This window comes from Bos javanicus, chromosome 3 (genome assembly GCF_032452875.1).
Source record: "Bos javanicus breed banteng chromosome 3, ARS-OSU_banteng_1.0, whole genome shotgun sequence".
NCBI lineage: Eukaryota > Metazoa > Chordata > Mammalia > Artiodactyla > Bovidae > Bos > Bos javanicus.
In genome coordinates this window covers 96,351,168-96,368,451 of record NC_083870.1, presented here as the reverse complement: position 1 = coordinate 96,368,451, position 17,284 = coordinate 96,351,168, and the positions used below count along the sequence as shown (strand labels likewise).

Genomic DNA, 17,284 nt, shown 5'->3' with positions numbered 1-17,284 from the left:
TCGTAATCTTTTATTTTGCCTCATGACGTAAATACTGACGGTGTAAACTAGGTTAAGATACATAAATGCAAGACCATACAGTTTATTGTCAGACTGCCACTTCCATGGAAAATACTGGAGCAGAGCTATGGCGTGTTGTGGCTGACAGAACTGGTGAGGGGGCTGTGCTGGGACCCCTGATTTGCCTCTCCGGGGCCTAAAATAGTGATGTCCTCAGGTGTAAGGCGAGAGACCAGCCCTATAATTCTAACCTGGCTTCCCCACCCCTGAGCTTGAGTACAGGAAAGCCTTGTGAAGAGTGGGGGATAGAGGGAGCTGCAAGGGATTCATGAGCTGATGGAAGAAACATTAAAGGAGGCTTTAAGTCCTTTTTAGGATTTCAGAATGGCTCTTGCTTAATACACTTAAAGGACTTTCTGGCCATAGGACATGCTTATTCTCTCCTCTGTCATGTGGACCCTTTGGCAATAAATATTTGTTTGAATGAATGAATGAATTCTGAGGGCAAGAAATTCCATGAAAAGAGTGATTTGGGAAAGAAGGGAAGTTTCTGCCCTTTGATTATATTGCTACTCTTAGAGTCGATTGGGAGATTTCAGTCTGAGACCAAGGATTGATTTTAGTGTACCCAAAGTGTTATGTGTATATATAGAGATAGATAGATAGATATTTCCAAGGAGAAAGGGCAAAGGTATTCAGCAAGTTCTCTACAGGGTCCATGTCAGCCAAAGCTTTAGCAGTCCTGCTTGAATGAATGCCTCTTAAAATCTGCATTTAAAATAATATCTAAATGTATGTCTGGCATATGATAGGAACTCAATAAGTATTCTATCTTCTTGCTATACAGAAGATGGAGATGACACTACTAAAATTATTGGCTTATACTTCACAGGGTTGTTAGAAGGATTTAGGAACTATGGGACTTGCAAGCACTTTCATTCATTCAGTCGTTCTTAATGCAGAACCTACCCATTCTCAGGCCCTGTCCCACATGCAGGAGGTACTATTATAAATAAAACAGATGTGGTCTCTCTACTGTGGAACTCGGAGTTGAGGTTGCCATTCTTTGTGAACTGCAAAGTACTCTACTCAGAAGAGTAAGGAAATAAACATATCTCCACACCTATATTCAGGCACATTTTTGTGATATAACCATCTTCATACTCCCCCCAAAGATAAAATAGAAGTAAGCTCTCATCCAAATGGCCATGTCTGCATTGTCACAAGAATACGCAATGAGATATAGGCCTGGACCTAAGTGCCATTTCTGCCTAACTAGCACTGTGACCTTGTGCAAGTCACTTCCCCTTTCTTGTCCTCAGATTCCTTGTTATGATTACAGGGTTGGACTCAGTGGCCCCTGATGTTCTTTGACATCATGCATCCACCCTGTGAGCTCAGTGAGGGCCAGCTCCCAGTCTTTGTGTATCCCCTGGACCTTGCACAGTACCTGGCACTCCAGAGGTCCATCCCCGTTCATCTAACATTTCCAGATCTAGCTATCATGGAAATAAACCCTTTTTTTAATGAATATAACCTGGCCTGTCCAGGAAGCAGTATAACATATACTTTAGGTGAACAATAACGAAGGATGTTATTGAATGGTTACTTAGGACAGTTGGGAAGGACCCTGGATTGTGGCAACAGAGAAGCCACAAAGGGCTGAGAGGGTTGGCTTTTTTTTTTTCTCAGTATCATCCTGAGAAAAAAAGAAGCCTGGCCCAACCTCTGCTTCTTCTCCCTCCTGCCTCCGCAGAGATAAACGTCCCTGCAGCTGCATGCCTGAGGCCTTCCCTCTTGCTTTTGTTGTATATTTTGCAGGAAAAAAAAAGAGGGTGGGAGGGGTGAGGTTAATGTGTTGAGTGTGAGTAATTAGTCATTCAAACCATCGACATTGACAGTGACAAGATTTGAGTGCCTGCGTTATTGTGCACTGCTTTAATAGTTTATCCCTGAAATTTTCTGCCTGTATAATGTTTCTTAAAATACATCATGGGAACATAAAAGATTTAATGCAGTGCTTTGTGTAACCATTAGAGTTTGAAGTCAACTGAACCTCCTCAAGGCTCTCTTCTGGATGCTGACTGTAATTCTGTTCTTAATTGCTGTTCAGAAGAGAGAAGGAAGGCAAGTCAGGGGGTTGGAACCTGGTCAGCTACGAAGTTGGCCGTGAGACCCACACAGAATCCTTCATTAAAGTACATATGCACACTTAAGTAACTGATATATTTACTTGCAGTGAAAATTGTGCTATTAGAATATCAAAGGTGTTACCCTGGGGAAGCAAGCATTCTGATTTCGCCAAGCCAGCTTCTGAATTTATTGGAGGATAGCTTCCCACGAACACACATGTTTACCTCTGGTCTTTTTCCCAAGTTGAGATTGCAGGTGTCCTCTCTGTAAGGTCTAGCATGTGACCTTAAAATGCCGTAGTTTCATACTCCATACATTTACATCCTCGCAGCTTCTCTTATTTTCCAAGTAACGCTCTTGGTTCTCTTGTGTGTCAGTTTTCAGTCTGACATTTTACATTTCTGATTCTTTTTTTAAGCCTGTCTTGCATCCTGGGATGCGTCATTAAGACCAGCAAGGGGTCTTATTACACAATGTATATTAACACATTTGCAAATGTTTCTCAGCTTTAAAACTGTACGCTTTTATTGAGAAAACTCTGTGTGTGTGCATATGTATATTTCCCTCAGTTCCTTCTGAGTCCACAAAAGGATAACTGTGCAGTGTGTGTGCAGAGTAAAGAGAGCTCCATCTCCAAGAGACGGGAATGACTTGACCTGATTTATAGGTTTGTTCAATGAAAGGAGCTCAGTACTGAACATTGTATTTCATGGTTCCTTTTCAGAGGTTTGGACCCCAGTTAGGGTAGGATTGTCTGATGCACAGATGGGGCTCAGCTCCAGGAGTCAACATAAATTAGGAAATCCACACAGGATGTAAGGAGATCCAGAAGGCTTACTGGGGAACTGAAATTTCTTTGCTGCAGACCTGATACTTCCTAGGCCTTTCTGGAGCAGGGAGACCTGTGAAATATTCACAGGGACAAGTACTGGCTTTCACGACATGTGTCTGTGAGTCAAGCATCCAGTGAATTAAGAATGAACACAGCTGTCAGATGACCTGTTACAGTCTTGGTCCCACAGCATCTCAGCGTGCCTAGGTATGACTTACATTTGTCCTGCTCCATCACTGATACTCTAAATGCTGCCTTACTGCAGGATATTTCTCAGGTGTTTGAGTAGGAACCGTAGTGGTGCAGGGAAGGCGTTCTGTAGATTGTGGGACTGATTTTTTTGCCACTAAATCAAAATGTAGCTGTTGGGCAGCTCTGTGGTTCTGCTGGCCGAGCCTCCTGAACTGGATAAATTCTGTTTTTCATGTTCCTTGGTGAGTTGGTGGTGCTCCTTAGGTTTGTTGCCTGGACACCTGACTCAGTGAAGCAGTGAGACAAGACAGCAAAGGGAGGCACTGCACAGACCCAGGAGGCCGATGGCTTGGCAGAGCAGAAACCTACCTCCCAGCCAGGAGTTGTGATGATGTTCTAAAACATCATCTCCATTAGCATGATCCCTCCCCTGGGCACAACGCCCTGATTCTTTCCTGGACCCTTGCCTCAAGGGCAGAGTATCTGCATAGGAGTTACTGGGTGCATTTTTTTTTTTTTTTTTTTTGTTAATCAGTGCTGAGGAGAGCTTGATTTAAGATTCCTCTACAGAGCCCTTTACTTTCTCCTTGCTCTCTGGACCAGCCTAACACAATCCCACAGTTGTCCTGAAAGTTTTGATGTGATAAGTGAAGCCACTTAGTTACCTACGTGATGGCAAAGAATCTTAGACGCTTCCCACCTTCCTCCATCTGCCTTGTTTCCCTGATTCCTCTTGAGACTTATTTTCTTTCTTTTGGTTTCAGTTCCCAGTTGTGATTATCAGAAGAAGAAGCAATTAGAGCAAAGCTTATCCATGTAGGGCATAATGAGGAGTAATAGTTACGATGCTTCTAGCCACTTTATGTTCTAGGCATCTTACATACATAAATAACCCTGCACAGTGGTGTTATTCTGGTTTATAAAGAGAAAACAGGCCCAAGAACCCAAGTGCCTGAGATCACGGAGCTAATAAGTAGTAGAACTAGAGTTTTAAGTCAGCTAAAACTCTAAAACTTATTCCCTTCTTACTATACCACTATGTTTCAGATGAGCAAATAAGCAAAAAGCAAAACAAAACAAAAACAGCAACAACAAAAAAACAGCCTCTGGACATTGATGAGGATGAGCAGCAACTAGAACTTTCATATGGGAGAGTCGGTTGGTACATCTATTTAGAAAAACTATAGACAGTACCTACTAAAGCAGAAATACCCCTGAACCCCAAAATAGACTCCAAAGAATATTCCCAACAGAAATGTGTATGTACACCATAGGATGTGTATGTAATGCTCATAGCAGCATTATCTATAATAGTTAAAAAAAAAAACAAAACTAAAAATAACCCAGTGTTCTTCAAAGTAAAAGAGATACATAAAACATAATATTTTAATACAATGCAATTTTCTCCAGACATGGAGAAGAACAGTCTACCTCTATATTTCAAAACATGAAAGACACTCAGACATAATATGTGAAAAGACATAAAAGGGTACATTTTGTGTGATTCCATGTATATAAAATTTAAAAAAAAAATAAGTCTATGAATTAGAAATCAGAGTAGTGGTTACCTTGGTGGGTGGTATGAATGATGAGGATGGGGACACAAGAAAGTCTTCTGGAATGCTGGTCATTTTCTGTATCATGGTCTGAAAGGTGGTTACTTGAGTGTGAGTTGTGTTCATTTTGTAAACATTCCTTGAGTTGTACCCTTGAGACTTGTACAGTTTACTACATGTGTATTAGATAAACAGGCTTATCTCCCCAAATTTCTCAGAGCAGCCAAATAATAGTAATAATAATGGAAGCTACTAGTAATCAGATATCTGCTAAGCTTGGGGTTTTTTTGTCTATAAAAAAACACAGACGATGTTAGAATATGCCTCACTCCTTTCTGGTGGGGAGTCAGTGAGAGAAGTCACATCAGGTAACTTGCAGTGCCACCAGGAAAGCCCAAGAATACTGGAATGGGTAGTCTATCCCTTCTCCAGGGCATCTTCCCCACCCAGGAATCAAACCAGGGTCTCCTGCATTGCAGGTGGATTCCTTACCAGCTGAGCTACCAGGGGAAGCCCTAGAATGACTTTAATGGATATCAATGATTGTGGTTATGTTCCCACCACTATTCAGGCACTTTACATATATTCTGTCACCAGATCCTTCTTAACACCTTGCAAAGCAGGCAGCATTGTTCTTCTCCTCTTTCAAATGAGGAACACTAAGGTTCTCAGAGTTCAAGTCCCTTACCCAAAGTTGTACAACTAGGGAATGACAGAGCATGATCCCATTTCCAAGGAGCTGATGTTCAATTTCACAGAAGATGGAAATAACACCGTAAAGATGAGGAAGGGATGGAGCTCAGATAGAATGGAAAAGTGGGACCGATGGACTGCATTCGGGCCAGGAAAACTGGGTACAGGCCTAGACTCTGCCCCACTTTCCTGTGATGACAAAGAAATCTCTGGATGTCTCTGGAATTCATCTCCAACAGGAGAGTTTTGAACTGAATTGTATTGCCTGAAGTGCCTTCTTTCTGGCTCTGCAGTTTTCTGATTCTCAGTGCTTGTCATACCATACAAGGCATCTTCATGAACCAGCTCCATGAGCTTAAACCCACTTTTCATGTAAAACCTAATTCTAACAACATCTTCTTGGGACTTTCCCTGAGTACCCCTGTCCTTTAAGCAGGATTGATTGCTCCTCCATTACATGGCCACTGTCCAGTTGCAGCCCTTTGCCTTCTATGTCCTCTGTGGACTGTAAGCTCCTTGTGGATAGAGACTGAGGCTTGTCTCTTTATTCCACGCATGCTGCCTCAAACAGTTAACACATTCGTGGAAATATTTCTTTAAGTAACTATTTAAATACACAGAAGTCTTTTTTTGAGTAATGTGTGAAAGGACCATCTGGGGCTGGACTAGACTTGAAGTAGAGACCTAGAGAGAACTTTCCTTCATGTTTTTTTATTTTATTTGAGGTCCAGGAGAAACAATAACAGAGTAGCTGGGGAGAAACATCATTAGATAACTTTGTAGCTCCCCAGCGTGCTTTTATGAAATCTAAAGTTTGATCATTATTAAGCATCAGTGAAAATCTAAACCCTTCCCATATGAAACAGCCCCACTTAATTTAATGTCATTTTACTTTATGAGATAGTTAATAAACAGGTACTGTATTTGATCTTGTGAGCGTAGCCCTCTATGTTTAGCTTTTTCAGCTTTAATGGAACTATAATTTTAATCATGATTATTACTTTACATTTTAATTATAATTTGGTGTGGCTTAAGTATACATTTCTGAGAGTGATTGTGTAATGAAAACAGGAATTAGCTTTTCATTAACAAAATAATGGGAGAGTTCCCACTGCATTCTAGTCTGTGTTCAAAATCTATGGGCTGGCCTAAAAATAGCAAGGGGAGTTTAACATTTTGGTTAAAAACATGTTTCTAAATTGGCTGTGTTCACAACCTCATCTCTTTTGCTCCATCCTGCTTTATCTTGTTCCCTTTCTTTACAAAAAATAAAATCAAATCTTGAAAGAGACTTTGTGTCTTTGAGATATCAAAAGGCTTAATATTTTTATTTTTATTTAGATAATTAGCACCATGGAGCCTCAGGTGTCAAATGGCCCGACATCCAATACAAGCAATGGACCCTCCAGCAACAATAGAAACTGTCCTTCTCCCATGCAGACAGGGGCAGCCACAGATGACAGCAAAACCAACCTCATAGTCAACTATTTACCCCAGAATATGACCCAGGAGGAATTCAGGAGTCTCTTTGGGAGCATTGGTGAAATAGAATCCTGCAAACTCGTGAGAGACAAAATTACAGGTACGCTCTTCTTCACTATTCTAGGCTTGGGATTCACAGCCACCTTGTTCCATTAGAAATGCAGACTTTGGCAGGAGTGCGTGTGTGTGGTGGTGGCTTTGAGTGTTTGCAGCTTGTGTCCTGCATTCAAGGATAGCATGGTTACAGTCACAAATGCATATGTGTGTGAATACTACATGCAACCGCTTTGCGGACTGGTAGGACCAGGAAGCAGATAAAGATTTTGGAGCTTCCTCAGCTTTGCTTTATGTGAAATAATCCTTTGGTTGTATCCTCTTTTATTCTTAATCAGCCACCCCTACACTCTGTTCTTTAGTTCTCAGTTCTGCCCTCTGCCCCCAACCCCGTACTCGTCTTTGTCTGTTTATTCCTTTCCTCTTAAACGTTTGGTTCGTGTGTGTCCAGTGTTCTTCCATGTGTCCGAGACAGTGTTTTAGAGGCGGCTATTGTCGTCACAACTGCCCATTGTCCCTGGGAATAATAGGCCTTAAGGAGAGCAGATTATTCTGGAATAAATCTACTCTGTCATGGGAGGGAGATGCTACATGAAGGAATTTTATGTTATGTGTTTGTTGTGAAGATACTCTTTGAGAATTCAGAGACTTTTTACTGGAAAGTAAAACAATACCCTACCCTTCAATACTTGAAAGCTTTAGGTTGTGATTTTTTTCTAATTGACAGTCATTCATTGAGGACCTCGAGTCTGCCAGATACTGACGCTATAATCCTTTGGGGCTGGGGATGGGGGTCGTTTCCCTGTAATCTTTCTGGAAGTGAGAATGTTTTCTTAGAAAAATATTGGACTACATCGTGATGGCAGTGAAGCTGCTATGCTTTGATGCTCCCCTCCTAAAATCATTCACACTCAGCTTTGAGTATTTATCATTTTTGAATGTTGACTTTTATTTCCCTCTCTCTGGACAGTTTAACTGAAGAGCAGCTGGCCTATATAGGAAAAAGGAAACTTTAAAATATTGAAATACGTTATCTTGATTTTTAAATCAGAGAATACAGTGTATTTGTGTGCATGTAGCCATATTCTCCAATTCTTCTGATTCCCTTGTCAATTTGTCCCCTATATATATTATTTTGAAAAATCATAAAACTCAAATAATTGTTAACATATAAAAATCACATAACTCACCAAATTTAATTTCCTCTTCTGTAAAGTTGGAAAATAATACTTATCTTAAAGGATTTTTTGTGAGGACTAAATGGAAGATTGGATATATACTGCCTAGCACAATGCATCTTGCAGAGTAGTCTCTCAGTAACGGGGAGGGTATTATTATTATAAGCGCAGTTAGTATGTTTCAAGAAGAGTGACTAGAACAGAGAAATTTTATCAAGGTCTCCAAATAGGGCCACGGCTTTGGTGTTCTTATCCCAGAGCCCTGGATCATCCATCCTTTGACAGAACTGCCTATGCTGTCAGAAAGCCAATGTTTAGATTCCTGAATAATCTTTATATAATAGGATGATAATTCAAACCAAATTAAAACCAGTTAACCATATGATTCTTCCTCCTACTCCTGTATGGAAAATGTATTTTTGGTATAGCCTTACCTTCTAAATAGGGACTCTGCCAGCTATCTTAGTGAATATTATTAAGCACCTTTTCAAAAGAGTTCCTTTAGAAGTGTAGTGAGATTTTTCAGAAGTACTGATTCATGGTGTTGTTCTTTGTTTTCTAAAGACACATGTTTAAACAAGCAGATTCCTTTACTGAAAGAATGCTAATTTGGTAGTTCACTGAGTGGATTTGAATAGGAGTGACAGCTTCGAAGACAGCCTTTAATTTGGTATACAAAACCGAAATTGTCAACTTGGGTTTGTTTAGCACCCTCTCCAGCACAAGCAGAGACATACAGTGGCATCTGAGCTTAAAGAAGAAGCTTATGGGTTGAAGGCAGAAATACAATTCAGGCATAAATTTATAATTATGCATTTTTTAATTCAGGGGGAAAAAGAATTTTATTTGCAGAGAACTTATGGGAATGAGGCAGGGAAATATAGAAAGACCAGAGATATTTGCCCTCATTTGGTAGCAGTGTTTAATAAAAGTAGAACTTGTGGCTGTAAAGAGTGCTTATTAAATTCTTCATTTACACTACCTAATTAATTCTAGCATTTTAAATTAACAGTGAAACTGGTCCCTGCTGTACCATTCCATAGATGCAGCATATTTCCTCCATCCACCCGTTGTTCAGGTTTAATTGGCTACGCTAAAAGTCAGAGAAGGAGAGAGAGAGAGAGACTGTGGGGAGGTAGGGACGGAGTGGGGATCTCTCTAATGGAAGACCCTCTGAGGCCTGCATTTGGGGTTAAGTGATAACACAGGCTGGGAGGCTGAGGTTTCACACCTGCCAAGTTAAAAGGCTGCTGGTGGTGGTTCAGAAGTCAGGGTAAATGACATCATAGGTATTTTTGTTGCCCTGATTTTTAACATCCCAGTCCCCCCTTTTCCTCCAACACCTCCTACAGATCTCAATGCATCTCGATCCTGTGAAGTTTACAGGGAGTTCTAAATACCCAGTGGGAGGATTAGGGGGTGGGAAGTGGCAAAAAGATAAGAATTCAAGATTAAGATTTTCCAGCCTAACCACTCCCTAAGAGAATGTAATCGATCTCCTTAGAAAGTTCTGGCTTCTGAAAGTACAGGAGGGTAGGGAGGGAGGGAAGGAAAGAAGGAGGGAAGGAGGGAAACAGAAACTGTTAATGGTGTTGCCAGTAGGCTGGCTTCACTCCTTGCTGTGGGCTGTCAATGAATTCTCCATTTGAATTTGGGCATGGACTTAAGTGTCATGCGGCCAAGAACATACTTGCTATTATTTATCAAGCACTTACTCTAGGCCAGGTACTTACTGGACACTGAACATACCTTATTTTATTGAACACTGAGAACAACCTCCATTTCCTTAGATGAAGACGCAGAAGCTTAGTGAGGTTTAGTACCTTACCGTGGCAGCACGGTTTATTAGCAGGTGATGGAGCTGGGATTCGATCCCCGTTTCCAAAAGCGTGATCTTACATGGAAGCATGTGACAACGCCCCTGCCTGTGTTACCTGAAGATGCCTGCTAAGCCTCCCCCATAACCCAGTGAAACATGGCATTCCTCTGAGCAGCAGTTGCTCCACTCTGCCAAGTCTACCTAATGCTCCATGGCTTAAAACAAGACCCCTGTGTATAACCAGAGGCAAAGATAACAATATTTATCATCCTCTGGGGATATAACTCAGCCTTCAGTGGAGAGTCAAATTTACTGAAAATGCCAGGTTTAAGATTCCCTTACAGTGGTTTTGGACATCTCTGTTACTTATCTTCTCAGAGATATTAGATTTTCTTTTTTCCAATTGGGAAAGGACACTTATCAGGATAATCTAGGTACCGGGGAGAGAAAATATATGTTGCAAGTTGCTTTTGTGTGCATCTGTGAACACAAGGAGGCTCTGGAAGCTATGTTCTTTATTTTTCTCCATCCACCTGCACCTCTGCTCCTGGAGAGAAAGGAAGATGGCATGTGTCCTGCAAGGATTCGTGCCACCGAGGAACTCAGGCAAAGAACACCAAACCCCTGGTAGAAATTCTGTTATTCCCGTGGACTGTGGATAATTGAATTAAGTTCTTTTTTGTTGTTGTTGCCTTTTTGTTTTTCAGGCTTTGAGATTGCATTTCTGAATCCAGGTTCCTAGATGATTAGTATTTTAGGGGAGGAAACATATGGCTGAACCAGGATAGTTCGGTGGTTCATGGTATATCTTAAAGCCAGCACAGCTGGAATGCTAAATTGCATCTTTATAATTGTCTCTCTTGTTATCACCCCTCTCGAAAAGGAACAGAAAAAGGAGGGAGGAAAGTAACAAAGAAAATTCCCCAGAAATAAATCAGTGTACGATAGCAAGGAGTTTTGATCTGCCTATCTAGACTGTGTGATTATTTGCATCATGGTGATAAAAAAAGAGTTATATTTTTACTTGATATCACTCTTCATGTACCCATGCAGTATGGTTTTTAAGACTAGTTTTCTATCCATTTCAGGCAAATGAGAACTCTGAAGTGGGGGTTTAAGGATGGGGTGGTCCAAAATGAACATTATCCATTATAAAACTGAATATATGGAGTGACCAGTATATGAAATAGACTATATGGACTGTGGGTGGTTGAGGAAAGGTGAAGTCTCCATTAGCTAGAGCTATTGAGGTGGCATTTGAAGAATGGGGTTAGGATTTAGGTAGACAGAAGAAAAGCAAAAGGAATGGAGCAAAAAAATCTAAGAACAAAAGTCTTTTTTTATTCTTCTGCGCTTTGGACAAAGGAAGTAAAGCCGGGTCATGCCTCTCAGACGCAGTCCTCTCATACTGAAGTGCTGCCAAGTGAAGTTAAGCATATGAAAACATTAAGTCAGGGACTTCCCTCACAGTCCAGTGGTTAAGATTCAGAGCTTCCAATGCAAGGGGTGTCCATTCAATTCCTGGCCAGGAAACTAAGATCCCACATGCTGTGCCCTGGGGCCAAAACAGAGAACATTATCAGTTAGAGTTGCACCTGATGGACAAAGACAACATTTCCTAAACCCCACCTCTAATCCATCTTTTCATTCTTCCTTTATAATATATGACTTTGGCGTAATTAATATTATCATTTAGTGGAAAGAGCAGAATAAGGCAAAAAAGATGCTTCACTACTGGAGGCATGAGGGTGAATGCTTTGCCACAGCCTTTGTGTGTAGAATCACAGCTCTAATTAAAGGAACCAACTCAGTGTTGATTCAGTGACACTGGGTAACTTCTGTTCTTTCTTAGATTTGTGAAAGTGCTAATAATTCCCTCTCAGGAGGTAGGATTGGACTACAGCAGTGGGTGGTTGGGGGTTAGGGGTTGGGAGGAAGCTGTGTCTGTTAGAGCATCAAGGCCAAGAGGTATTACATAGGATACAGTCTCTTGGGTTCAAGAGGGAGAGGCGAGTGAGGATTGTGGGTTACCTTATGTTACCTCATATATTTACAAGGAACTGGACTAATAGGGACATTGTGGGAATTTAATTGTTTTGCTTCTAAGATAACATTATTAACAATAAAAAGGCTATAAAAAAAATCCTAAAGTACAAAAATGCTTTGAATTTACTTCTGAAATGTCAGTTCAGCCCTGGGGTAAGTTTATTGATGTAATTTCTGACAGCATCCAGCAAAGACAAATAAAAATAATAGCAGCAGCTTTTGTATGTTTTTGTGTGCTTTCTGTGTATTCTGGATACTATATTACAAGCTTTAAATATAGTCGCTCATTTAAATAGTAAATTGGGACTTCTTGGAGATTCATAATCATAGCCAGTGTTTATTGAGTGCTTACTATGTGCTGATCATTGGGCTGAGATCAATAAATGAAGTTTCATGTAATCCCCAAGACAGTCATTTTACAGTCCAAGAAACTTGAGCTCAGGAGCAGTTGAGTCATTTACCCAAGATGACTTAGCTTCCAAGTATCGGAGCTGGGACTTGAACTCTTGGCTCTCTGACTAATTGTGAGTTGTCCCATTATAGTTTATCTCTGCCAGTTTCCCTAAAAATACTAAACTGACATCTCCCCCTTGCAAACCAACACAATTTATATTACCTAGGGAATGAAAACTTTTAGTACAGGGAAAATATAATTAGAGTTTAAAATCTTTTGTCTCGGAAGATAGCATGATATGCATTAAAAAAAAATACCTGTGACCAGTAAGGTCACTGCTTACCTGAACAGAAAGAATAGACTTCGAGTGGTTCTTATCTTCAAATTCTCTCTTCACAAGATACCCCTCACTGTGTTCTCCTTTTCTTTATCTTCCAAGCACTGTGTTGAAATGGATGCCGCCTTAAGTTTAAGCATACTTAAAACCCAGCCTCAATTATGCAGATCCAAGAAAATCCCAAGATATTGATTAGCTAAATGAACTTTTCTACATGCACATCAGAGGGTTATGTGTTAGCAATGGGAAGGGTAGAGGAAATAGTAGCATTTATCAGCATATTTTGCTGCTGATTTTGCAAATGTACTTGATACAGTGCAATGTGCCTCCTGAATTCAGAGGAAAATCAGGCAGATTTGCATCTATTATTTTATTTATCACCTCCCTGCAGTCATTTTATACACATTCCACAAAGAAGAGTAAAAGAAATTTGAGTTGTTGACTTGGGGAGAGGATTGATTATTGTTGGGGGTTGAATGGAAAATTTTTAGTTAAGGAGAAGATTTGACAGACTAATGGGGTTACAAAACAGGAGAATAGGGGTCTGCTTTATTAAGGGGAACTTAAAGAACTCCAAAACGTTAAGTGCAAACCGTGAACCATATAATCATTGTGCCTCTTACACACCCATCAAGGGCAATCAGGAACCTCCCATCCTTTCTAATTAGGACAGGTTGGCAATTGAGTGGAGCTGTGAGGCTTAGAGCTTGTGCAGGTACATTCTGTTTCTTTCAACATATTTTTTTCCCAGGACGGCAATAGGCAGGATTATAGACCAGGTATGGTTTCCTTTTGCCCCCTGGCTATCTTTCCCTTCATCTTCCCTTCCAAATCAGATGGTTCTGTCCTGCTTCTGAACTCAGATAACCATAGGAAAATATTCTCACATCCCAAGAGAGGTGTCTCAAGGGATTTTTACCTGGGATGTGAATCAGGACTGAGTATTTTAAGGATTTTCTATTTCTGTACTTTAACTGGCTGTTTGGTTCCTAAGACCAATTCCCTGTTCACTCAGCCACCCCTCCTCCCCCCAACACACACACACACACACACACTCTCTCTCTCTCTCTCTCTCTCTCTCTCTCTCTCTCTCTCTCTCCACTTCTCTTCCCCCCTTCTCTATAGAATGACCTGGTTGATTGAGACTAGGAACTAAGTAGGAAGGTAATGTCTAACTGAAATTTCCATACATTATCTAAAAATGTAATTCATCAGCTTCAGGGTAGGAGGAAAGTGCTTTCTGAAATGTGTTAATGGGAAAATCATTTTTTCTTGTCTTCTGTGAGCTGTGATAGTGGTGATTTTTTTCATTCTCCCCCACCCCACCCCGTACTGCTCTTAACTGATGAACTTTGTTACCTTTTATTCCTTGTCAGAACTAAAGATCTTTAAGTTGCCTTTTTGTTTTTCCTACAGTCCCAAAATTGAGCTTTGATGGGAGAAGATATTTCTAGTTTGGAGAAAAGATAAAATTCAGATGGAGACCATATAGTTGTATAAGGCTTTTACATTTGTGAAAGATTTTCAATCAGCCAACTTTATTTATTTAGTGTCTGCTCCCTCAGACCAAATAAATGTTATATCTTTTCCTTCTATTCTCTTAAATTCTGTATCAGAGTCTGTGAGGAAGCTAAAGAGAATAAGACGTAGTTTGTGCCCGCATGTTGCTGCTAGCACGGCCAATGAGTAGAGGAAGTCAGGACAAATTACAGGGCCCTACAGCAGTCTGCAGGTCTGGGAGTGGCTGGGAGCCCATGTGACGCATAAAGGTGGGGCCACATTTGCTGTTTTCTGTGTTTTGGCGGCAGGGGAGTGGGGGGCGGGGCGGTGCAGGAGGGGCCTAGTGGTTGGGCGGGGGATGTTTGTTTTGTTTTTCACCAAAGCCCAAACTTGCTTTTCCTGACCTTTGCTGTTAATTTCACTGGAAAGAGAGCACAAAAGGATTCATAACAGAACAATGAAGTTGGCGGTTTGATGAGGTACCTACTGTGTGTCAGGCCTTCCCGGGTGGCGCTAGATCCCCTCAAGGAGCGCATGGCAACCCACTCCAGTATTCTTGCCTAGAGAATCCCATGAACACAGGAGCCTGGAAGGTTACGGTCCGTGCTTAGTCGCTCAGTCGTGTCTGATTCTTTGAGACCCCATGGGCTGTAGCCCACCAGGCTCCTCTGTCCATGGAGATGCTCCAGGCAAGAAAACTGGAGTGGGTTTCCGTGCCCTTCTCCAGGGTATTTTCCTGACCCAGGCATCGAACCCAGGTCTCGCACATTGCAGGCAGATTCTTTACCATCTGAGCCACCAGGGTAGCCCATGAATACAGGGAGTAGGTAGCCTATCGCTTCTCCAGGTATCTTCCTGACCCAGGAACTGAACCAGGGTCTCCTGCATTGCAGGCGGATTCTTTATCAGCTGAGCTACCAGGAAAGCCCTAGGGTTGCAAAGAGTCGGACACAGCTGAAGTGACTTAGCACACATGCACACAGTACTGTGTGTCAGCAACGGTCAGACACATCATGTATGTTATCTCATTGAAGCTTTGTACCAGTTATGCATGGTCCATGGTATTATCTCCATTTTACAGATCAGAAAGCCAAGGATAAGAATCAGTTAGTTGCACAGCACTGTTTACAATAGCCAGGACATGGAAGCAACCTAGATGTCCATCAGCAGACGAATGGATAAGAAAGCTGTGGTACATATACACAATAGAGTATTACTCAGTCATTAAAAAGAATACATTTGAATCAGTTCTAATGAGGTGGATGAAACTGGAGCATATTATACAGAGTGAAGTAAGCCAGAAAGAAGAACATCAATACAGTATTCAGTTCATACTAATGCATATATATGGAATTTAGAAAGATAGTAATGATAACCCTATATGCAAGACAACAAGAGAGACACAGGTGTATAGAACAGTCTTTTGGATTCTGTGGGAGAAGGCAAGGGTGGGATGATTTGAGAGAATGGCATTGAAACATGTATATTATCATATGTGAAATGGATCGCCAGTCCAGGTTCGATGCATGACACAGGGTGCTCAGGGCTGGTGCACTGAGATGACCCAGAGGGATGGGATGGGGAGGGAGGTGGGAGGGGGGTTCAGGATGGGGAACACATGTACACCCATGGTGGATTCATGTCAATGTATGGCAAAAGCACTACAATATTGTAAAGTAATTAGCCTCCAATTAAAATGAATAAATTTATTTTTTAAAAAAAAGAATCAGCTGGAGAATACAAAGCCTATGGTATTTCTGTTACCTTACTACTCTGCCGTTGCTGAATGAAAATGAATAAAACATCAGCTATGGGTGTTCAGAGGAGAAAAAGATCACCGTGGGCTGGGGTTCTCAGAGCAAGTGTCAAATAGGAGTGAGCCTTGAACTTGGTAGAGAGTAGATTATCCGAGATGAGTAGACACAGAGAAAACAGCTGAGCCAAGCTTCAGAGACATCGTCAAGGGATAGTGAATAAAACAGGCAGAACTACTCCTTGGGGTAAAGTTAGGACTCACTTTGTGTTGATGAAATAAGGTCAGAGTGGTTAAGTAATTTATCTAAGGTCACAGCTAATAAGTTGTGAAACTGAGATTTGAACCGAAGTCTGTCAGACTCCAAAGTCTGTGTTCCTTCTACTTTGCCAATAAATAACCTGACCTAACACAGGAGGTGGACAACTTGGCAGACTTCTCATGGTGATTTGGGAATTACTGTTTTTCTCACTGAGGTCAGAGTCATGTTCTCTAGTGAGTCTCTTTCCAAAAACTTCAGTTTCGCACTGATTTATAAGTTTGGTTTTCTGCTTGGCCCTTGTTTTGTTGTTGGATGTCTAGTGAGACAGGGCCCAATCTACACTGAGTGGAATACAGCTAATTAGGGTAATTAACTCCTATGGCCGCCTCTCTTCACAAACATCTTAAATCAGATTAAATAATTTTATTGGTAGTATGACTGTGAAAGGTATACTTAATAACCCCTGATATTTGCCTTTCATGTTTATTTGCAAAGGTTTTTATACTCAGTACCTCTTCTGACCCTATTAAAGTACCCAATATCGGCAATGTCTATACTTACTTTACAGATAAGACCAGTGCACCCCAAAGAAGAAACTCTTGACTTCTTATTTTCCTTTCTTCCTCTTTTTTCCTTTCTTTGCTTGTTTCCTGTCCTACCTCCTCTTTCTGCCTTATTTATTTATATGCCATTTGACCCAAAAAGAATTTGAATTGACTTATGAGATAGAAAAGAGCTAAAATTTAAATAGCCATAGATTTAAAAAAAAAACAAGGTAGAAGGGAAATAGTAGAATGGTAAAAGGAGACCAGAGAGAAAGTTCATAAATTAATTGTGGCTAGATGACTCATCTCAGAAGTAACAGACCACCTCTCCAAAACCACCTAGTCTGAGTTTTCTTTACATCAAGGAAACGTGGATGATGACAACCTTGATCCCATTCTCAAGTGGTAACCAGGTTCCCAGCCCTGCTCCCTTCCCACCACACTCACTAGAGCCTCTGATCATGAAGACTGTTGCCAATTATCCTATAGGGTGGGGTATGAAGCCTGA

The 17,284-nt window shown here is 41.0% G+C and overlaps 1 protein-coding gene across 8 annotated transcripts in view; it reads left to right on the top strand.

The window, feature by feature from the left end:
* ELAVL4 (ELAV like RNA binding protein 4) overlaps positions 1-17,284 on the top strand; it is a 90,808-nt gene that overhangs the window by 31,029 nt on the left and 42,495 nt on the right. For 5 of the 8 annotated variants that reach the window (XM_061412036.1, XM_061412033.1, XM_061412031.1 and 2 more), the window contains exon 2: positions 6,748-6,988. The exons of the other annotated variants lie outside the window; for them this stretch is intronic. In XM_061412036.1, the coding sequence (XP_061268020.1) occupies positions 6,748-6,988 (241 nt within the window). The remainder of the gene's footprint in view (positions 1-6,747; positions 6,989-17,284) is intronic. 8 annotated transcript variants of the gene reach the window in all.